Source organism: Schistocerca piceifrons, chromosome 4 (genome assembly GCF_021461385.2).
Source record: "Schistocerca piceifrons isolate TAMUIC-IGC-003096 chromosome 4, iqSchPice1.1, whole genome shotgun sequence".
In the NCBI taxonomy this organism is placed as follows: Eukaryota; Metazoa; Arthropoda; class Insecta; order Orthoptera; family Acrididae; genus Schistocerca; species Schistocerca piceifrons.
Window position 1 is genome coordinate 586,104,140 of NC_060141.1, and position 24,956 is coordinate 586,129,095.

The 24,956-nt window shown below is 43.5% G+C and overlaps 1 protein-coding gene across 1 annotated transcript; it reads left to right on the plus strand.

Moving 5' to 3' along the window:
* The first annotated feature begins 798 nt into the window (after window positions 1-798).
* Window positions 799-1,383, plus strand: LOC124796034. Its single transcript, XM_047260119.1, has one exon. It carries the CDS (start codon window positions 799-801, stop codon window positions 1,381-1,383), a length of 585 nt encoding a protein of 194 aa, XP_047116075.1.
* Window positions 1,384-24,956: the final 23,573 nt, after the last annotated feature.

A 24,956-nucleotide genomic window follows, 5' to 3' on the forward strand; every position in this document is an offset into this window, starting at 1 on the left:
GTGGGGTGCATTCGCACTCACGCAGCTGCAGCACGGCGCATTCGACGGCGTGACAGCTGTTGCCCACACACCGGCCCAGCACGCCACAGGTGCAGTCGTGCTTCGAAGCGCAAGGGCACTTCGCATCCACCAGCCTCGTCGCCGAGAGGCAATCCTGCCAGAATGCCGAAATCCCAATGGTCAGATTACTCCAGTCGGCCATGATCTACGCTTACATTCGTAAAAATTGTGACTCTCAAAAGAATGAATAGGTCGTGACAATGAAAATTTGTTCGAGGCTGGGGCTCGAATCCGGATTTCCTACTCTGGCAAACAGTAACATTACTAGTAGTCCCAAAGGATACTAGAATACACAGTTAAGTGTAGGTGGACAATGAGCTGTGACGTCACTGTGAACCCTCTCACCACTCCGCACAGCGCTGCAGATTCTGGGCACACAACGTACGCATGTTTAACTCATACACAGGTACAATCGCACCAAAAAGTATTGGCACACGAGCGTATTTATCGTTGCTGGTCACAAACACCGCAACTTCCGGTACACAGCACATGTACGTTCTGCCTCACATACCAGACATTACAATTCTGCCCACAGTGCCTACCATTAACAAAGAAATGCAGTGTTAAGGGCAAACATGTATCTCCTCTGTACACAAAAAGTATTGGCACAGACCGTGGCTTGTCGGTATACTGCTGGGTTTTCGGGTACCAGAACGCCATCTGCTGACGCAATAGACACTGCGTGTTGTTGACGGCCCAGTCGCTGGTATGTTGCTGTATTGCGCGATAGTGGTCAGCATGGGGCCGAAGAAGAAGAAACATTCAGTGGCGTTGCGTGAGAGAGTGGTATTGCTCCATTCACAAGGGAGAAGCTATCGACAAATCGGAGCAGAGGCGTCTGTTAGCTACACCACGGTACGAGCCATCATTCATAAATATAAAGAGACTGGAACAACAGTGAATAAGTGTCGTCCTGGACGTCTAAAAGTGCTTACAACCCGAGAGCGTCCCCGTATCATCACACTTGCTCGGAAGGAACCTGCTACAAGTGCAGCAACTATTGCTGAGGTTGTTCAGGTAACGTCCGACAAGACTGTTAATGTTCAAACTATACGAAATGGTTTGAATGAGGCTGACATGCATAGACATTCTCCCAGGAAAAAGCCATACATATCGGAAATTAACCCGCAGAAACGCCTGCAGTTAGTCAAGGACTACATCAGCAAGCCGATGGAGTTTTGGAATACTTTGATATTTAGCGGCGAATCGAAGTTCAGTGTAATCGGATTTTATTCAAGAAAGAAAGATTGGCGCAAGCCGAATACGCACCTCGACATCAAACACATGCATCCCACAGTCAAACATGGTGAGGGCGGTATCTAGGTCTGGGGCTGTACGGCGGCGTCCGGCGTTAGAAATCTAGCTGTAATACACGGTACAATGGATCATACGAGATACATCGACGTGTTGCGAGGTAATTTGCACGCTAGTGCACAGACATTGGGCCTTACTGGGGTGTTTTCATTTCCAGCAAGACAACGACCCAAAAGATACGGCCATGAAAGCCCGGGAGTGGTTACTGTACAATGCCCCCAGAAGGGTTCTCACGCCACCTCAAAGCCCTGATTTGAACCCCACTGAGAACCTCACCTTGACACACAAGTCAGAAAAAGGCGTCCGTCCGGTAAAAACGACTTGGAGAAAGTGCTCCTGGGGGAATGGTCGAATGTTACCCCTGATATCACCCGGAATTTAATACAAAGGATTCCTAGGCGTTTACGTGCTGTTATAGACGCTAAAGGGATGCACATTAGCTATTAGAAGGTGAACATCAATGAAGAAAACGAACACACTGTCCAATTCATACGCGTGTGCGAATACTTTTTTGGATGCAGAAGAGCGATGTTTATTTTCATAACACTGCATGTTACTTTACGGACAGGTGATTTGGACATATTTGTAACCTATGTAATGTAAGGTGGCACGTATCTGGGTTCTGTTCTGAAATATATGTTTCGTTTAACCTACAACCACTAAAATGTAACTGTGCCAATACTTTTTGGTGCGATTGTATGTGTGAAACCCAGATATTCTGTGTCTTAGTGTATTTTTATTATTGTTAAGCTTCATATTAGAATATTCTTTTCTATGGTGGCAGAAATGTTAGTGTAAGGCCTCCAAAGGCCATCAACTTCTTTCACAATGTCAGAGGGACCTGCTTTTTTTCTGCGGAAGAGTGTTATATAGACTTATACCACAGGCTGAGGAACGCCTCTCATGCATTTCAGACTCTTTAAATATATTAACAAGTTTCCTTTTTCTATTCTGGAAAGTTTATTGCAACTTTTTTTTTACTTCTTTTCAGGTTTTGTCTTTGTTCAGTCTCAGTTCGCTTTGCACTTCTTTCCTGATAGCTTTCATTCTGATGAACGTGTGTCGCCTTATGAAACACATTACAGCAAATTCCTCCATTCCTAGATGCTTCTCAGTTATAATGTCCTTTACATTACAAAGACTTTTGGGTTACGATCAATGAAATTAGCGTGGAATTGTTGAAAATCTCTTCTCATTCTCAGAGTGAATTCCATAAATCTTTCAGTTGGCTTCATTAAAAATCCTCTTGAAATTGCCTGAAACATTTACGTAATCAGTTAGTTTATCACACAAATGTGCCGATTCGGTGTTCTTGCGTTTAACTCTATGAGTAACATATCCAGCAATCATCCCTAGCTGCTCAACATTTTCCTTCAACTCTAGAACATTTTCCTCTTCATATTCAGAACAATTCTCAAAAATCTCTCCCACCTTTGAAACAATCTCTTCAACTTCCTTGTTGTCGCATTCACACTCCTATAGACAATAAGTGTCTTGCTTCTCAGAAGATGGTGACCGGTTCTACAGTCGTACCTCGAGTTTCCGCCAATACATTAGCACTTAAGGTATCAAATTCTTTTTCATTCTTGCATGTACTATAACACACGGCATGGACATTACGGTTGATAGTCAGAAAAAGAGCCCTGAATCGTTTTTTGAAAATATTTTAATTTCAGTAACTCGGCTCTATATCGAGAGAGGCGATCCTGTAAATCTACATTCTTTTACCTAAGGTCTTTTATTTCTGTTTCCAGTTACTGTAAGCACGAACTGTCACATTCACAGCAGGGTTTCTGATTGTTAGTGTAAGCACGAACTGTCACATTCACAATAAGGTTTGTTTTCGCGGTTAACGGTTTTTCTAGTAGTAATTTCTTCATTAGTTGGTAATATGTTTACCTCTGAAATGTCTTCTGCTTCTTTACCGTAGCTTCGTTTTTGGGCCCAAATATTTCTCTCATTATGAGGCTCGTTACTACACCCTAGATCACCACCGGAGGATGGTAGATTTAAAGTTGGAAGAGCATCAGTCTTCTGCCTGCGTTTCGAAGGCGTATTCAACAGTTAACTTTCCAGATTCCTTTCACAGTCCGAATCAGTAAACTGTATTGAGCAGACACGATCATTTTCATCTGTAAACGAATCTGTACGTTTACAAGCATTTATCCAATTTTTCGTCTCATTCTTTTCAGGACGCGCAGCAAATCATTACAGTTCACTTGGAAACCTACTCTAAAAAATCCCTAAATACCCGATAACTGCGGAGTAACTCTTTACTCAGTCGGCAGTCACTGATAAAAATCCACTATGCCGTAAACAACATTGTTTTCGCTCGTAAACGCAATAACAACACAATGTGTTATGATAACTGCACGCTGGTTGAGTTCAGCGGTGGGACTTGCTACTGCACGTACACCTCGCCATCCCTGCCGTGTATTCTAGAATCCGGAGTAGTGCCTAATGGCAATGTGTAAACCTCCGTCGCCCACCTCCTCAATTCCCCAATGGTGCTACTGCCACTTACCCCGTGGCGAACCCCTGATAGCAGCGTTCAGAAATCATAGGTGGAATTAGCAGTGAGAACGAAAGTAGGAGCCGGGCCTGGCATCATGTTCAGGTATAGGCAGTGGGGGGACACATTATTGCTATTGGCAGTTCACACGGCCAAGTGGCAATATTGCCTGTTGTGGTGTAGGGTAAACCAGTCTAAACCAGTCTCTATGACTAGCCTACCCAATAATAAATAAATAAAATAAAAAATAAGGCAATAACATGTATGTCATATCCGCATGAATACATTTTTTACAGCTGCTAGTAATAATAGTAATAATAATAATGTCGTACAGCTCAACAGCGTAGTGCAAGACTTTCCACTCTATGGCACTTCAGGGTCTTGCATTCGTTGAGTCGGGAACATCCGGTGCGTCCCTGTGGTCATCTATCCAAGTACTGCTTAACTCCGGTGATTAGCGAGGAATGGTGTATCCAAAGTGGCAATGCCGTTGCCCAGTTACTAGTTATAGCCCTGGCACTCTATGAAGGTATACTGTACCCCCACTCATTACTACTTGAAATATTTCTAAATGATGGCAACACTTCGTTATTTGAGATCCCTGTTAATATTTGTCCGGGTAGGACATATACGACAGCAGGTCCAAACTTGTTTGAAACGGTTATGGACCTCACTAGTAGCATTGCTTGGATATCACATTCCCCACTATTTCGTTGGTTTTTTTTTACATTTCCGTTTTCACGAAGTTTTTGTGGTGTTTCGATAATAATATTACTATAATAGTAGTAGTAGTGGTAGTAGTAGGCCTAATAGTTGTAAGTTATGCAGGTCCAGCTTGTCAGCAACAGGTTTTTTATATTATCCATCAGAACGGCTGAAAAAATAGTGAAAAAATTATCGGGCGAGGAGATTGTCAGGATAGTTTACTGTGTAGATGAAAGTAATGTTGAAGGAGAAGACAAATGTGTAGGCAATGAAATAGGTGAATATGAGGGCAGTGATGATGATCACGTTGAAGACTATGGTAGTGGATGAGGACAGATTTTTTGGGAAAAGAATCTCAAGTTGCACACCTACAAACCATCTACAAAGATAAAACTGCAAGAGTAGAAACCTGTGTTGTTTGCCCCTGGAAGACAACAGTTAAAAAAGTGTGAAAAACGTAACAAATTTATTTGCAACACGCATAAACTATCTTTGTGTCCTGATTTTATGTAAATTATCATATTAAAACATATTTCACTAAGCACAGGATTGTTAACAATAATCTTATAACAACTAAACACGAATTTCCACCATTTAAACAGTTAGTTTAATTATTTTAATAATTAAAATATACAGTTATCAAGTATGTTGTTCACAGGTAATGCATACAGATATAGTAAAATAGATCGTGCACTACAAAACGGCGCTATCCAAAATTGGTGCAGAGGCAAACTCTGGTACATCACAGGCCATAAATGACAGGGGTGAAAGACGGCTGCAGAGATGTGTACGGGCGTATAGACGTGCAACTGTTGACCAACGGATCGCCCAGATGAGCCAAGGGGCTACCAACAGTGTCTCCTCAACGATCGTTCAGAACGAGTGTGTCAGCACTACCAACAGAGACATCCAGATCTGCAACGTGGTGTTTGATTTTAATCCATTGAGTACCTCAAATGAGAGTGTCCGCACGTTCCATCACTGCGGCCGGCTGGCTCGTGGGACAGGTTTCCGCGAACTTGTTGCGATGATGAAAGACACCTCGCCCAACGGCTTACCGTTGTTTTGTTCACTGCCATCCCCCTGTAGACGTTTTGCTAGCGCCTATGGCTAGCTGCGATGCTCTCGTTTTCCTCGAAAAGGAATTCAATGACAGCTCTTTGCCTGAACGCAACCCCATTACACACCCAATTCTGAAGGCTACGTATAACACGGCCACCTACCGGAACTTCATAAAGTGGGAATAGTCCACGACGTCCCACAACAAATTCTGCATTTTTTCAATCGAAATTGGCCGAGAAAAAAAATGTGTTGTTTTACTTATTGAATGTACGAGGGTCACTCCAAAAGAAATGCACACTATTATTTTTAAAATCCATCTTTTATTCTACATGTTTGAAAGTTTTACAGTGTGTAGATACATCCTTTAGGAACAATATTTTCAATTCTCCACATAATTTCCATCCCTCTCAACTGCCTTACGCCACCTGGAACCAGTGCCTGTATACTCGCACGGTAAAATTCTGCACCAACCTGTTGGAGCCACTGTTTGACAGCGTGCCCAAGGGAGTCATCATCTTTAAACCTTGTTCCACAAAGAGAGTCTTTCAGTTTTCCAAAGAGATGATAGTCACATGGAGCCAGGTCAGGACTGTAAGGTGGGTGTTTCAGTGTTGTACATCCGAGTTTTGTGATCGCTTCCATGGTTTTTTGAGTGGCATGTGGCCGTGCATTGTCATGCAACAGCAAAACATCCTGCTTTTGCCGATGTGGTCGAACACGACTCAGTCGAGCTTGAAGATTCTTCAGTGTCGTCACATATGCATCAGAATTTATGGTTGTTCCACTTGGCATGATGTCCACAAGGAAGAGTCCTTCGTAATCGAAAAACACTGCAGCCATAACTTTTCCAGCAGAAGGTGTGGTTTTGAATTTTTTTTCCTTGAGTGAATTTGCATGATGCCACTCCATAGATTGCCTCTTCATCTCTGGTGATAAATGATGGAGCCACGTTTCATCACCTGTCACAATACTTCCAAGAAATTCATCTCCACCATTCTCGTACTGTTCCAAAAGTTCGCTGCATACCGTTTTCCTTGTTTCTTTGTGAGCCACTGTCAACATCCTGGGAACCCACCTGGCACAAACCTTTTCTAACGCCAACACTTTCACTATTCTGCAAACACTTCCTTCCCCTATCCCAGCGTAGCGTTACAATTCGTTCACTGTGATGAGTCTGTCAGCAATCACCAATTCGTTAGCTCTCTGCACATTGTCTGGATTGTGTGCAGTACGAGGCCTGCCGCTGCGAGGACAATCCTCAATATTGCCTTGCCCGCCTTCGTCACGTAACCTGCTTGCCCACCGACTAACTGTACTGCAATCGACAGCAGCATTCCCTTACACCTAAACCTCTTGTGGATATTTCCCACTGTCTCGTTTTCACAGTACAGGAATTCTACGACAGCACGTTGCTTCTGACGAATGTCAAGTGCAGCAGCCATCTTGAAGACATGCTATGACAGCACCACTCACGGGAACAGGTTGAACTAATTTTGAAAACAAGCGGGAAGGATGTATCTACACACTGTAAAACTTTCACATGTGCAGAACGAAAACTGTATTTTTACAAAAATAGTGTGCATTTCTTTTGGGGTGACCATCGTACCTCGTAAAAATGTTGACACAGTGAAGCGACAGGTCGGCCACAAGATGAGAATGTGAGACTTACGATACCGAGGTGCGAGAGGTCGGCGAACTGGCAGGAGCAGAGGCAGCAGGGCCCTAGCGAGGGGTGGCAGGCGTGACCGGCACGGCGGTTGACGCGGCAGGCGGCGGCACGGCCGCGCGGCACGCAGCAGCGGTCCACCTCGCTGCACTCCACGTCCATCCCGCAGTCGCACTCCTCCGCGCCCTCCACCAACCCTGCGGACACCGCAGTACTAGCGTCCACGACCTCTGGGCTGGCTCCTTCAAGATATCATCTTACACGGTGAGTTTTCCACGAGCACGGACAATCAAACACTGTACAGTGGAACGGAATCTAAAAGTCACGTACCATGTTTGCGGACCTTTTGCCGTTATTCTACAAGGTGCGTCAAAAAAAAATGTATGCACACATTGAAGCGTCATAGAAAATTTATTTCCCGTTCTACAATGTTAAATATCTGGAAATGGAAAGCTTAAAGTCCAATTGGAAAAATAAATGTACTTTGCAAATGTGATTAATGCTCAAACTGGTGGCCTTCAGTATCAATACATTTCTGAGTACGAGTTGCCACTGATTCCGTACATCATACCAAAGTGTCCAATGAGATTTCTGCACACACCGCCTGAATCTCATTCCAAAGTGTGTCCAGGTTACGTGGTTTACATTTCTACACCTCATCTTTTACTGTGCCCCAAGAGAAGAAATCCAGTGGCGTGAGGTCTGGAGAGCATGCAGGAAACTCCACTGGTCCCCTGTGTCCTATCCACTGGCCTGGCACATTGTGATCCAGGTATGCTCGTACGTCCCTGTGATAGTGTGGTGGGGCGCCATCCTGTTGGAAATAAAACTCATCATTACCGTATTATGCATGAATGGCAGGGAATATGGAGTCAGCAAGCATTGTTAGGTACGTTTCTCCAGTAACAGTACCTTCAAAGCGGAAAGGCCCAATGAGTCCCCTTGCAGACAAACCACACCACACATTTACACCATGCAAATTCACAGCCTTTTCAACTGTAATGTGAGGATTATCTTCAGCCCAGTAGACACAATTGTGCCTATTGACAGTTCCATTGAGTCTGAACTGGGCTTCATCCGACCAAATTATGCTACCTATAAATCCCAGTTCACGTCTCACCATCTCCTGAACACATTCACAAAATTCTAACCTTCGATCTGGATCGTCGTCACTTAGCTGTTGCACCAGCCTTGGAATGTACACACGAAACTTGCCTTTCTTCAGAATGTGTAGCACACTACTAGCACTTAAATTGCTCTCACGTGACGCTTGCCTTGAAGATTTTTGAGGCGAACGCTGAAACAGTTCCAAGACTGCAGTTGTGGAATCATCACTTGTAGCTGTACGATGTCGCCCTGATAGACCTTTATGCACATCACACACTGTTCCATGAATTTCGAATTTGTCTCGTAGACGTGTAATTGTTAACCTTGAAGGTGGTTCTGTACCATACTCACTTCTCCACTGTCTTCGAACCGCAGCTACATTCTCAAACTTCCAGTACCACTTAATTATCTGCTTTCGCGCTTCAGAGTTAAAAAGCACGTCCGCCATGTTGCAATTACTTCCTTGCTACTGCTGCCACTTGTTGAAGAAACATAACATTACTTTCTCACAGATATTTAACCTTGTAGAACGGGAAATAAATTGTCTGTGGCAGTTCAAAGTGTGTATACATTTTTTTGACACACCCTGTATATCGTACAAACTACAGGTCTGAAGACAAAACAATGGCTGTAACCAGGCAAGGCATCGAACTGAGCTGAGCTACGACGGTCCATGTTGGTTCGACTCTACGCCAGAGTTCATCAATATAGTAAATAATATTTATGGTTCCGATTCATCCTGATTTACATTATCTCTCCTTCTACCTTAAGCTCTGTATCTTCACTATATCAACTTCATTCACTGTTTTGATATTTACTTTATGGTTCATGCAAGGATCTCTGATCACCCAAAAAGATATATTCTGAAGTAACAACGTGACTTAGAAAGGAATACTGAAATTTTTTAGCGAATGGAGCTGCACAGACACAAAAATCAATACTTTATACATTTTGGCGACGACATTCGTCCAGAAGGATCATTTTGCACTCCTGTATGACTCTGCAGTCAGGCTGCTACAATGGTGTAGTCTGCTGATAAGCACCACCCTCTCCTTATTTTTGATCTCTCCAAATATTGGCGACGAAAATTCCTGCTTGCACAAGTATTCAGGTCATCTACCAACAGGCTGGTTGTTTTAGGGTGCTTTAGCTATCTCGGCAAGTTAATATGACATCCTACTGGAATAGTATAAGCTGTCACAGATAAAATGTATGAAGCTAGTCTTAATACAGCAGAGGATACCGAGACAAACAATTTGATACAAGACACTTTATACTGAACAGTTCTGTAAACAGCGAACTGTCCACGAGAGAAGATATTTCTAATTTTTCTTTTAGATTTTTAACCATATCAGGTCTGTTGAAACGTCTATCAAAGTAAATAAACAATAGGTGCCTAAAGTGTTACTCCAGTTTCACAGTAGATAAGATACCATTATTGTTAGTCAAAACTAGTTGAGAAGGTTATCCACCTAACGAAAGATGGAAATGCAATCCTTGTCGGCGATTTTCGTTTATGAAATTTCTCAGGTTATCAGTCGCGTCGTGGCGTTGTGTTGTCACAACGTTACAGGTAATTTCCTATCAGTCATCTTCAGGCGAAGTGCCACATTCACGTCCCATTCCTATTTTCATGGCTACTGGACTACAGACTTCCTGCTGAGGGCTCAACGGACGGGCCAGTCGCATGCCTTGGATAGAGATGTCACAGTCGGTAGTGCTGGTGGGAGGAGGGGGGGGGGGGGCAGGAGGGTTGAGGATGATCCGGGCGTTGAGTTCTGGTGCTGCTCAGTTGAAAACCACAGTCCCGATGCAGTTTCCATCTAAGCTTCGCATGGCATGTGGTATTACCAAAAAAAGTCAGGAACGCTCTGAGCGGAGGCAATTTGCAGAACAGACTGGTGTCACCAGGATTTGACGCCACGAGCCCCTTCCACCCATGGCAGGCCCCCACCTTCCCACCACCAGCACAATCCGCTGCGACTTCTCTCCCGGTGGCACCCGACTGGGCAACGTGGCTGTAAAGGAACAAATTGGACAGGAACCTTTGCCTGAAGCTGTCGATTAGGAAACTCGTCGAAATCTTACGACACCACGGCTCGGCCGACAACCTCATAAATATTCGAACTAAGGTGCCCAGTATTCAGACCGGTACACAAATCTCGAAACGTGCCAAGGCGATTAACTGGCAATTCAAATCAACGCACCGCTAACGAAAGACCTCCCACGTTTTTACAGTCTCATCGAAGAATGAGAGTAATCTGACTGACTGAAAAACAGCGAACACTAGGACTGAGGAAGTATAGGGAAGGAACCGGCCGTGCCCTTTCAAAGGAAGGAATTCGGAGTTCGCCTTTTGCAACGCAGAGAAATGATGGAAAACTTAAATCCGGATGTCCGGACGGGGATTTGATTCGCCATCCTCCCTAGCTCTCGGAAATTTTAATAGTAAACCTCAACGTGATGCAGAACGCTTCGCTTACAGCCTCTGTCACTGCAGCTGCTTGATTATCTCCGTGACGTTTTCGTGCTTAATGAATCTGTAGCTAAACACGCTGCTCTTCTTTGAATCTTTCTATCAGTCGTATATGGTATGGATTCCAAACTGATGAGCAACATTCAGTTATTGGTTGAGCGAGGGTTTTGTGAGCTACCTCCTTTGTTGACGAATTACATTTATCACAGTCTGGCATCTGCCTTAAAAGTGATTTATTTTATATGGTCGTTCCACTTCAAATTGCTGCGCGTGCATATCTTAGTTATTTTATGGAAGTGACTATTCTGCAATCGTGTGATCATCCAGTAAGGGATCTTTCAGTCTATGTTTTCGTAGTACGTTACGTTTGTTTATGTTGATAGTCAATTGCCACTCCCTACACCTATCGTCGAGCCTCTTCAGGTCTTCATGCATTTTGCTGCAATTTTCCGAGTTGCGACTTCTCTGTATACAACAGTCTTTTGGAACTTCGTTCATTACGCAATAGGTCATTTACATATATTGTGAAAAGTAACGGTCCTATAACACTCCCTTGCGCCACATTCGAAATTACTTTTATGACTGAAGTCTTCTCTCCGTTCGTGGTTAGACACTGGACTCGCATTCGGGAGGACGACGGTTCAATCCCGCGTCCGGCCATCCTGACTTAGGTTTTCCGTGATTTCCCTAAATCGCTCCAGGCAAATTCCGGGATGGTTCCTTTCAAAGGGCACGCCGACTTCCTTCCCCGTCCTTCCCTAATCCGATGAGACCGATGACCTCGCTGTCTGGTCTCCTTCCCCAAACAACCCAACCCAACCCTCTTCTCTCCGTTCAAAATGACATGTTGGTTCTGTTTGCTAGAAATTCTTCAATCCAGTCATTCAGATGGTCTGATGTTCCGTACGCTCGTATCTTGTTAATAACGCGGCAATGTGGAGCTGTACTGAACGCCTTCATCTACATCTACGTTATGTTCCGCAAGCCACCTAATGGTGTGTGGCGGAGGGTACTTTCGGTACCACTATCTGATCCCACCAACCCTGTTCCACTCGCGAATAGTGCATGGGAAGAATGATTGTCGGTAAGCCACTGTATTGGCTCTAATTTCTCGAATTTTCTCCTCGTTGTCAATACGATATGTATGTGGGGGGAAGTAATATGTTGTTTGACTCATCCTGAAAAGTACTGTCCCGAAATATCAATAGTAAATCTCTCCGTGATGCACAACGCCTCTCTTGTAACGTCTGCAAGTGGAGCTTGTTTAGCATCTCCGCAACGCTCTCTCGCCAGCTAAGCGATCCAGTGACGAAACGCGCCGCTCTTCGTTGGACCTTCTTTATCTCCTCTATCAGTCCTAACTGATAGGGATCTCAGATAGAGGAACAATACTCAAGAATCGGGTGAACAAGCGCCTTATAAGCCACTTATTTCGTGGATGAACTACATTTCCTTAATTCTCTGCATGTCGTTCTGCAAATTCTTACTATCTTCTGGTCTTGCTACTTTGGTATAGACAACTGCATCACCTGCGAATTGACGTAAAGAGCATCTGACGCTTTCCACTAGATCATTTATAGATATTGCAAAAAGCAACGGTCCTATCGAACTTCCCTTTGGTAGTCCGGATATTACGTGTACATCTTTCGATTTAGTTCCGTTAAGAGCGACGTGTTGAGTTCTATCTGCGAGAAAGTCTTGAATCCAATCTCAGGCCTTCTCCGATATTCCGTAAGCTCGTATTTTTTTCACTAAACGTTAATGCGGGACGGTGTCAAATGCCTTACGGAAATCAAGGAACACTGCATCAACCTGAGCGCCGTTGTCCACTGCGCTGTGGATCTCATGGAAGAACAGAGCGAGCTGAGTTTAGCGGGATCTCTGTTTGCGGAATCCATGTTGATTTTTATAAAGGAGATGTTCATTTTCCAAAAAGTCATAATTCTTGAGCATAAGACATGTTCCATAATTCTACAACAGATTGACGTCAGCGATATAGGTCTATAATTGTGTGAATCTGTCTTACGGCCTTCCTTAAAAACGGGAATGACCTGCGCTTTTTTTCCAGTCGTTAGGTACCTTTCATTGCTCAAGCGATCTACGATAAATTACTGCTAGAACGGCATCAAGTTCTTTCACATAATCTTTATAGAATCTTACAGGCGTCTCATTTGATCCTGAAGCCTTTCCACTACTAAGCGATTGTAGCTGCTTTTCAGTTCTGCGATCCGTTATCTCAATATCTGCCATTTCGACGTTCGCACGACGACTGAAACGAGGGACAGTGTTACGATCTTCCGCGGTGAAACAATTTCGGAAGACCGAATTCAGTATTTCGGCCTTCTCTCTGTTACCTTCCGTTGCGGTGCCGGTGTGGTCGCTGAGAGAATGAATAGATGATTTTGACCCACTTACTGGTTTTACAAGCGACCAAAATCGCTTAAGTTTTTACTCAAGTCGGTTGACAACGTCTTACTTTCAAAATCACTTAACGCTTTTCTCATTGCTCTCCTTACGCTCATTTTCGCTTCGTTCAGCTTTTGTTCGTCAGCTATGTTTTTATTTCTGTTGAATCGGAGATGAAGTGCTCTTTGTTTATGTAGCGCTTTTCTGACACGGCTATTAAACCATGGTGGATCTTTCCCATTCCTTAAAACCTTACTCGGAACAAGTCAAGGAACACAGGACCTATATCTCTTACGTCGATCTGTTGTAGAATTTTAGAACATGTTTTTTGCTCGCGTATCATGTCATTTCTGGAAACCCAGAATCTACTATGTAGGAATCAACATGGATTCCGGAAACAGCGATCGTGTGAGACCCAACTCGCCTTATTTGTTCATGAGACCCAGAAAATATTAGATACAGGCTCCCAGGTAGATGCTATTTTTCTTGACTTCCGGAAGGCGTTCGATACAGTTCCGCACTGTCGCCTGATAAACAAAGTAAGAGCCTACGGAATATCAGACCAGCTGTGTGGCTGGATTGAAGAGTTTTTAGCAAACAGAACACAGCATGTTGTTATCAATGGAGAGACGTCTACAGGCGTTAAAGTAACCTCTGGCGTGCCACAGGGGAGTGTTATGGGACCATTGCTTTTCACAATATATATAAATGACTTAGTAGATAGTGTCGGAAGTTCCATGCGGCTTTTCGCGGATGATGCTGTAGTATACAGAGAAGTTGCAGCATTAGAAAATTGTAGCGAAATGCAGGAAGATCTGCAGCGGATAGGCACTTGGTGCAGGGAGTGGCAACTGACCCTTAACATAGACAAATGTAATGTATTGCGAATACATAGAAAGAAGGATCCTTTATTTTATGATTATATGATAGCGGAACAAACACTGGTAGCAGTTACTTCTGTAAAATATCTGGGAGTATGCGTGCGGAACGATTTGAAGTGGAATGATCATATAAAATTAATTGTTGGTAAGGCGGGTACCAGGTTGAGACTCATTGGGAGAGTGCTTAGAAAATGTAGTCCATCAACAAAGGAGGTGGCTTACAAAACACTCGTTCGACCCATACTTGAGTATTGCTCATCAGTGTGGGATCCGTACCAGATCGGTCTGACGGAGGAGATAGAGAAGATCCAAAGAAGAGCGGCGCGTTTCGTCACAGGGTTATTTGGTAACCGTGATAGCGTTACGGAGACGTTTAATAAACTCAAGTGGCAGACTCTGCAAGAGAGGCGCTCTGCATCGCGGTGTAGCTTGCTCGCCAGGTTTCGAGAGGGTGCGTTTCTGGATGAGGTATCGAATATATTTCTTCCCCCTACTTATACCTCCCGAGGAGATCACGAATGTAAAATTAGAGAGATTAGAGCGCGCACGGAGGCTTTCAGACAGTCGTTCTTCCCGCGAACCATACGCGACTGGAACAGGAAAGGGAGGTAATGACAGTGGCACGTAAAGTGCCCTCCGCCACACACCGTTGGGTGGCTTGCGGAGTATCAATGTAGATGTAGATGTAGATCTACCAGGGAGCCTGCACCTGGGTCTCGTTAGGGAACAGAGTGAACTTGGTTTCACACGATAGTTGTTTTCGGAGCCCATGTTGAACCTACCGAGATCTTTAGAAATATCATAATACGTAATCAAAAAACGTTTTCCAAGAATCTACTACAGACCGACGTCAGAGATTTAGGTCTATAGATTTGTGCGTCTGTTCGACGATCCTTCTTGAAAACGAGAATGTCCTGTGCTTTTTCCAATCATTAGGAACGCTCCGCTCCTCAAGAGACCTACGGTACGCTGCTACTAGAAGAGGACCAAGTTCTTTCGCATACTCTGTGTAGAACCGAATTCTTACACCGTCAGATCAAATGGTCTATCCCTTGCTGAGCGATTTTAGTTCCTTTTATATCCCTTGATCATTTATTTAGATATCTGTCATTTCGTCGTCCGTGTGACCATTTAAAAGACGAGACTACAGTGCTATCTTCCTCTAGAAACAGTTTTGGAAGAAGACGTTTAGTGTTTCGGTCTTTTCTGTGTCACTCTCTGTTTCAGTGCCATTTGGTCAAAGAGTGTCTATACTAATGGCTTCGATTCATTTTCTGATTTAATATAAGACCAAAACTTCTTAAAATTTTCTGTCAAGTCGGTAGACAGAATTTTAATTTCGAATTAGTTGAGCGCTTCACACACAGCCTTCCTTATGGTAATTTTGGCTCCGTTTAGTTTTAGTTTTTGTTTTTAAATTTGAAGTGAAGCTCTTTTTGCTTTCGTAACAGCTTTCTAACACGGTGAATCTTTTCCATCCCTCACAAGCTTGCTCAGCACATAACTGTGTAAAGTGTACTCTACGATGCTCCTGAACTTTGTCATTGATGCTTAACTTCGTGTGCTGAATATGAAATTTTCCTGTTGACCTGTCACGAAATCTGAAATAAGTCACATATCGCTCTCGCTAAACAATAATACTCCTACCTTTCTGTGTGTTCCTGTTTACAACCAACGTACAATGACGCTGTAACGGTCATATGATAACTGACACCCTGTTCTACACTGAGTCGAGAAGTTCGGTTCTCTGTTTGTCACCAGCAAGTCTAAGATGTTATCTTCACGAGTCTGTTCCCTGATGAACTGTTCAAGGTAATTTCTCGACAAGAGATCTAGAAAAATTTCACACGATCCCCTGTCCCCACTACTCGCCCTAACCCCTTGAGGTGAAATCTGTAACGTGACAGGAAATTAAAGCAGGCATTTGAAAATGATCACAGGCTGAAACTGGTCAGTAATGTAATATATGATGGAATATAATTCGCACTTATAAAAAATCCAGACATACTAGAACTGTTTTAACTTTCAGTAATATTCATTTTATGTTTAACCTAACATAACGCTACGCGTTTAGAGGACGTTCTACTCATCTTCAGGCGTTTATAGATACAGAACTCTACACTATCTGATCAAAGGTACCCGGACACGCTTATGCAATGAAGAATTTGTAACGCTATTATCAATATGACCTTTAATGATCTTATTTAACTTCTTTGTTTGTCTTTACTTAATGTGATTTCTGTATAAGCATGCTCTTTCATGTAACATAGAGGGAAATCTTTTATTGATTATTTATGATAATTTATGTAATTTTAATTACATATAGATGTAATTTCAAAAGTAATGTGCTGCAAAAGAGTGTAAAAGTTCAAACTGTAATTGTAATACTGATTCATGTTTAGGGAAAGGTGGTTTGTAATCATGTAAAACTTAACGGGAAGTCCGTCCGCAACGGAAGTGGCTAGCTAGATACAACAGGAAGTCCAGGGAAGCTAAGTTGGAATGCCTACATGTAAAATGTGAAGAAATCGAAAAAGAAATGATTGTCGGAAGGACTGACTCAGCATGTAGGAAAGCCAAAACAGTCTTCAGTGAAATTAAAACCAAGGGTGGTAACATTAAGAGTTCAACGGGGATTCCACTGTTAAATGCAGAGGAGAGAGCGGTTAGGTGGAAGGCCTCTATGAGGGGAAGATTCGTCTGATGTGATAGAAGAAGAGACAGAAGTAGATTTAGAAGAGATAGGTGGTCCAATATTAGAATCAGAATTTAAAAGAGCTTTGGAACACTTCAGATCAAATAAGGGAGAAGGGACAGATAACATTGCATCAGAATTTCTAAAATCACTGGGGGAAGCGGCAACAAAACGACTATTCACGTTGGTGTGCGAAATGTATGAGTCCGGCAATATACCATCATCCACATAATTCCGAAGACTACAATAGCTGACAAGTGCGAGAATTATCGCACAGTCAGCTTAACAGGTCATGTTAAGTTGCTGACAAGAATAATACACAGAAGAATGGAAAAGAAAATTGAGGATGTGTTAGATGAAGTCCAGTTTGCGTTTAGGAAAGGTAAAGCCACCAGAGAGGCAATTCTGACTTTGCGGTTGATAATGGAAGCAAGACTAAACAAAAGTTAAGACATGTTCATGGGATGTTTCGACCTGGAAAAAGCGTTCGACTATGTAAAATGCTGCAAGATGTTCGAAATTTTGAGGAAAATAGGGGTAAGCTACAGGGCTAGACGGATAAAATACAGTCTGTACAAGAGTCAAGAGTGAATAATAAGAGTGGAAGACCAAGAACGAAGTTGTCGGATTAAAAAGAATTTAAGACAGGAATGTAGTCTTTCGCCCCTACATCTACATACATACTTCGCAATCCACCATACGCTGCGTGGCGGAGGATACCTCGTACCACAACTAGCATCTTCTGCCCCTGTTCCACTCCCAAACAGAACGAGGGAAAAATGACTGCCTATATGCCTCTGTACGAGCCCTAATCTCTCTTATCTTATCTTTGTGGTCTTTCCACGAAATGTAAGTTGGCGGCAGTAAAATTGTACTGCAGTCAGCCTCAAATGCTGGTTCTCTAAATTTTCTCAGTAGCGATTCATGAAAAGAACGCCTCCTTTCCTCTAGAGACTCCCACCCGAGTTCCTGAAGCATTTCCATAACACTCACGTGATGATCAAACCTACCAGTAACAAATCTAACAGCCCGCCTCTGAATTGCTTCTATGTCCTCCCTCAATCCGACCTGATAGGGATCCCAAACGCTCGAGCAGTACTCAAGAATAGGTCATATTCGTGATTTATAAGCGGTCTCCTTTACAGATGAACCACATCTTCCCAAAATTCTACCAATGAACCGAAGACGACTATCGGCCTTCCCCACAACTGCCATTACATGCTTGTCCCACTTCATATCGCTCTGCAATGTTACGCCCAAATATTTAATCGGCGTGACTGTGTCAAGCGCTACACTACTAATGGAGTATTCAAACATTACAGGATTCTTTTTCCTATTCATCTGCATTAATTTACATTTATCTATATTTAGAGTTAGCTGCCATTCTTTACACCAATCACAAATCCTGTCCAAGTCATCTTGTATCCTCCTACAGTCACTCAACGACGACACCTTCCCGTACACCACAGCATCATCAGCAAACAGCCGCACATTGCTATCCACGCTATCCAAAAGATCATTTATGTAGATAGAAAACAACAGCGGACCTACCACACTTCCCTGGGGCACTCCAGATGATACCCTCACCTCCGATGAACACTCACCATCGAGGACAACGTACTGGGTTCAATTTCTTAAGATGTCTTCGAGCCCCTGGTGTTCTATCCATGCATCGAAGAAGCAATAATGGAAATAAAAGAAAGATTCAGTAGTGCAATTAAAATCCAAGGTGAAAGGATATCAATGATACGATTCGCTGATGACATTGCTATCCTAAGTAAAAGTGAAGATGAATTACAGGATTTGCTGAATGGAATGCGCAGTCTAATGAGTACAAAATATGGACTGAGAGTAAATCGAAGAACGATGGAAGTAATAAGAAGTAGCAGAAATTATATGGTAGTGAAACATGGACTGTGGGAAAACCGGAGCAGAAGAGAACCGAGGCATTTGAGATGTGGTGCTACAGACGAATGTTGAAAATTAGGTCAACTGCTAAGGTAAGAAATGAGGAGGTTCTGCGCAGAATCGGAAAGGAAGATATGGAAAATATTGACAAAGAGAAGGGACAGGGTGACAGGACATGTGTTAAGAAATCAAGGAATAATTTCCATGGTACTAGAGAGAGCTGTAGAGGGTAAAAACTGTAGACGAACACAGAGACTAGAATACATCCAGTAAATAATGGAGGACGTTGGTTGTAACAGCTACTCTGAGGTGAAGAAGTTGGCACAGGAGAGCAATTCGTGGCGGGCCGCTAGTATAAAACAAGGCGAGAACAACTGAGTTGTGAGTAGAGAAACATTAACAGCAGTATTGGCCAGTCAGGGAAGTTCATTGACTTCAAACATGGACTAGTCATTGGATGTCGCCTGAGCAACGGATCCATTGGCGACATTTCAACCGTTCTAAAGATGCCCAAGCCGAATTTTTGTGATGCGATTGTGAAGTAGGAAGAACAGTAGCTAAACCAAGACCAGGTAGACCTCATGGACCACTGACCATTGCGGAAGGTAGCTATAAAAAATCTCATGAATTCATCGAAAGGAGTCACTTGTGAGTTCCAGAGTGCTACCAGCAGTCTAGTGATCAAGATGACTGCGTAGAGAGATAAAAAGGATGACGTATAATGGTCGATCAGTCCCTCGTGAGTCATGCGTTTGTGTACTTAATGCTAAACGACGCTTGAAGTGGTCTAAACAGCTACGCCACTGAACAGTGGATGACCGGAAACGAGTAATTCAGAGTGCTGAATTACACTATACCCTGTGGCAATCCAGTGGAAGGATGAGGGTTTAGCGAATGCCTAGGGACGCCACCTGCCATATGTGTAGTTGTAATAGTGAAGTACGGAGGAGTTAGTGTTACGTTATGGCGATGTTTTTTATGTTTAGGGGTTGGTCCCCTTATTGCGCTTAAGAAAACGCTAAATGTGAAAGGATACGAACACATTTTACAGCACTGTACACTGCTTGCAGTAGAGTAACCGCTATGGTCGCAGGTTCGAATCCTGCCTCGGGCATGGATGTGTGTGATGTCCTTAGGTTAGTTAGCTGTAAGTAGTTCTAAGTTCTAGGGGACTGATGACCTCAGATGTGCTGAGAGCCATTTGAACCATTTTGACAATGTGCCCTGTGATATAGCAGCATCTACGAGGGGATAGTTTGTGGACAATAACATTCCTGAAATGGACTGGCCTCTCCACAGTCCATACTTGAACTCAATGGAACATTGGATGAGTTAGAACATCGTCATCGCTTCAGACCACAGCGCTCAGCTTTACTACCTCCTCTAGTTTTGGTTCCCCTAGTTATATCGACGTCCACTAGTAAGTGTCGAGGTACTTTTTATGAGATAGCGTTTGCTATGTAATCATAAAATTTCTTAACTAATCTGTATTAACACAGGAATATTAAAGCACGGTATTGTAGCTTTAATAAATGTTTCAATTTAGGTTATGTTACAACCCACCCCGAGCTCAGGGGTTGTAACATGTCAGAACGAACGAAAGGTAAGGTTTGGGAGAGAGGGATGACTTACGCTGAAGCGTGCCGAGAAACACAGGCAAGTGTGCCATTGACTTTATTACATCGAAGATACACAGTGGGTCTTCTGCTGAACTCGGCGATGGCGCCGTGCAGCACGTGTGGGTCAGCGCCAATGCGAATGCCGGAATCTGCAGCGTTGGTGTCCAATTGCCCGGACTTGACGCATGTAGCGCTCGCACCCTCGTCATGGCTAAGCGGCCGCCGCTTGCGTTAGCTGCGCTCCGTGGCCCGGAACACGTCGGACTGAACCCTCAAACGCGACTCGTTTTAGTTTTAGTTTCAGTTATGTCATATTCCGTAGATCATTTTCCCCATTATTTTATCGATATGATGTGGAACAAGTCAGATTACAAGTATATATACACACATGAATAGCGCTAGTATTAATATTACTGAAATTTTTAGTTCTACACATGGAACTACATTTAGAGGTACAATTTTTTTTTTACCATTTCTGAAACAGAAACTCGTCCACGGAGTAGAAGGAGCTGTCCAAAAGAAATGATTTTAAGCTGGATTTAAAACTTGATCTGCTACCTGTCAGACACTTTATGTTGTTGGGTAAATGATCAAACATTTTTGTTTGCTGAATAATGTACTCCTTTTTGAGTAACTGACAGCTTCAACAACAGATAGGAATGGTCATTTTTCCCTCTAGTGTTGTACGTATGAACATCACTGTTCTTCGCGAATCGAGAGGGATTATTTGTAACTAATTTCACTAGCGAATATATGAAGGGCTTATTTCAATAGTGGTACAAGTCCATTACCTCCACTTTTCTGCCTATAATGCTTCTGATGTTAATGATCCAAACAAACAGAAAGAAAGGTTCATGTCTAGCAAGAAGTCATATGCTTGAATATTTCTGGTATCTCAATTGCACATTCTTCAGCCTCATTTAACTTTAGGACTCTGTATCTCAAAATGAACAAAAATGGACTTGTACCACTGTTGAAATAAGCCCTTCATATGTACTCTGATGGTGCAGTTAAAACACCTAACTCCTTGAAAAGGTGCCTACATGACGTCCTTGGGTGGACACCGCTAATTATTCTCAGTGCTCTCTTTTGTGCAATTAATACTTTATGCCTAAGTGGTGAGTTACCGCAGAAAACTATTCCATAAGACATTACTGACTGGAAATATGCAAAGTACGTTACGAGGCTGATCTGTTTATTACCAACATTAGCGATTATACGAAGAGCGAAAGAAGCTGAACTCAGTTGTTTGAGAAGCTCAGTAATACGCTTCTTCCAGTTCAAGTTGTCATCAATGCGAACACCCAAAAATTTGGAGAAATCTGCCCTGTTAACTGAACCCTGTTCATATGCTACATCAATTGTCGGTAAGACTCTGTTCGGTGTACAGAACTGGATATAGTGAATTTTTTTCTAACTTAAGGGAGAGTGCATTTTCTGAGAACCACTTAATAATTCTTTGCAAGACATCCTTAACAATATCTTCAGCTGCTTTTTCTGGAATGGGATTTATTATGACACTCGTGTCATCTGCAAAAAGTACTAGTTCCGCTTGCTGAACGTTAAGTGGGAGGCCATTCACATGAATAAGGAACAGCAGAGGACCTAAAATTGAACCCTGTGGGACTCCCTTTGTGATAACTCCCCATTCACTAGAATTTACCACCCTCCCACCCTCCTGGATCCCATGTAGAGCGCCGAAACAGAGCAACCGACGGCCGTCGGTGTAGTGAGCCCTAGCAGCTCTCGCCGCCCGCCCAGGGCAGCTCGTTCATTGCCTACAGACAACTCAGCACCCAGGAGGCTGCGAGTTCGCAGTCCAGCCTCGCCCTTGTGAACGGTAGCTTGCAGTCCACCGGACGATGACACCCAGAGAGCGGAAGCCAGCAACCTCGCTCGTCACGCCCGTATAGCTCCCGCCCCGCCACAGAAATGACGCGTCCGTGCAGCGGAGGCTGGAGGTAGCTTCAGCGGATCGGCTGGCCGCCGCTATCCATCAACAAAGGGTCGTAGTGGTTGGCCGCCAAGTTAAACAATCGTAACTCTTTGCGGTTCTAGATGCAGAGAGAATGGCAATACGACTGCCCGTTTTCAGCCTCCGGTCTCGCTTATTTATACATATTTTCCATACGCCCCTGACATAGTTTCTTCTGGAGGGGACAAGTGGAGTGCTGTTCAGTAATTACGTCAGCTTTCCTCAGCCTATTTCGGCCCCTACACACAGGTCACTACGCGCTGTTGTTAGTGCAATGTATGGGTTCTTCAGAGCACGTCGGTGCCCTGTGCTGCTCTGATAACTTCACATTTGTATACAATGCCCGCCGGGCCGTGCCTTTTATGCCTACTTTACACGACGACATTGGGTTGCGCCACTCGTTGCGGGAATGAGTTGCTCGCCAATGATTTCATATTTGACAGTAGACACGGCGAAACCTGTATGTACTCCAGCTTCGTCGTTTTATGGGATCCAAAGTCGTGTCTGAAATGAAAGTTTTGGCAGCTGAACGACGCACGAGTTGTGATGGAGTTAAAGCTTGTTGCGTGGAATGGCTGCATAAGAAAAAAATAAGTAGCGTGTTTCGATTCGTGACTGGATGAAGAAAATACGTCAGCTCGGTTGCTCAGAAGCCTTGCTGATATAATTTGTAATGGAAGACCCAAGAAGTTATTTTAATTATGTTAGAATGTCACCAGAACTGTTAACGTGTCTTCTAAATAGAGTTAATTACGTGACAAGGAATAAAGATATTGTAATGCATGAAGCACTGTCGCCAGAACTGAAATTACATATCACATTGCATGCATTACAATCGGGAACACTTGGCATGTTATAAGATGCGGATTCAGTTGGTGATGACGCTTGTTCATTAACACCAATAATTATTAACATTAATAATAACTAACATTAATAGCAGTAAATATTCGAAGCAGGCCACATTTAAGAAGAGAATGGTTTGCAAACTACTCTCTTGAAGATGGCAATGTTTCAAAATTCAAACATATGTGAATGAGGAGCACTGCTGCGAAGTTTTAAATAAATGAATATAAAAATAAAGAATGTAGCTTCTTGATTTGCGTAGCCTTCCCTCCTGTCAACAATACTCCTTAAAAATAAAAAAAGAGTAGCCCAACTCGAACAATGGGATTTTAGTCTTTTCTACAGCTAGAATTACATTTGCTTGTATTTTTCGTAATTCAGTTGTATATGTGCTCCAAATTCAATAAATTTTGTCCTGCAGCTCAGATATTGTCGAACTATCTATGTTCCGATCGCACATGACGGTCCCAGGAGCAGCAATGTGTTGCTTATTTTTGTTATCAGCATCACTGAAATCCCACAAGCACCTATGCAGGGCACAGATATATAAAAAGCGAACATTATTCTCCGTTCCCCACTTCATATTTCAGTTTATCTACATTCTACGAACCCACACAACATCAAAACTCATGCAACTAGTGTCGCCAACGTTGAAACACACTGAAACTGTTTAGTTTCTCAGACGAGTTGCACAAACGCGCGGCGCGCATGCGCAGTGGCCGGTAGCGCAGTTGCCTGCAACCTAGTGTCGTCGTGTAAACTACGCTTTAGCCTGCGAGCGGTGTCGTAAGCCTGCCTCGCAGACTCGTTTCCGAAATATCAACATTGCCCGCGCCTGTCATTCAATGACCAGTCGGTCCCTTAACTACATCCTTCCAGCCATAGCTGCGCGAAATTTACAAGAATTTCACGAATCCACGCCAGTACTTATTCGTGGTACAGCAGTTAGTGAAGACATTTCATCATTCACTAAAATCAGCCGCGTTAATGTGAGCACCTGTCACAAGCCTGAATAGCCACTTTTTGCAGTGCAGACCGCTGTGAAGAAAGAGTCAATGAGGTTCCGTAAGGTACCTACATGGATGTGGCACCATGCCGACTTCAGTGCCGTGGCCAGCTGCAGTAAGTTTCTCGGGTGAGGATCCAAGGCGCAAACAGACCAATCGAGGTGATGCCACAGATTCTCGACTGGGTTTAAATCCAGGGAATCTGGTGGCCAGGGAAGTACAGTAAACCATCCTGGTGCTCTTTTGAACCACACACATACACTGCAAGCTGTGTGACATGTTGCACTGCCATGCTGGTAGATGCCATCGTGACAAGGAAAAACACACACCTGCATGTAGGTGCATGTAGGTGTGGACATGATCCCTAAGGAGAAACGCATACCTGTGTTAATCCATTTAGACTTCTGGAATGAGATGATCACCCAGTGAATGCCCTCCAGCCTGGACGCTTCAGATTGTTGCAGGATGTTTGCTTTCAGACTTTTCACTCTGTACTTGCCAACAGCCATCTGACCAATGGAGCATGAAACGTGGTTCACCTGTAAAGGGTAGCCGTCGCCACTCAGCTGACATCCAGTTGTCGCACTTGCATGCAAATTCCAGCCTCTGTCGCTGATGAACAGCAGTCAGCTCGGATGCATTGAACCAGATGCCTGCTGCTGAGGCGTATAAGCAGCAACGTTTGCTGAACGGTCATTGAGTTTGGTAACCTCTTGGTTC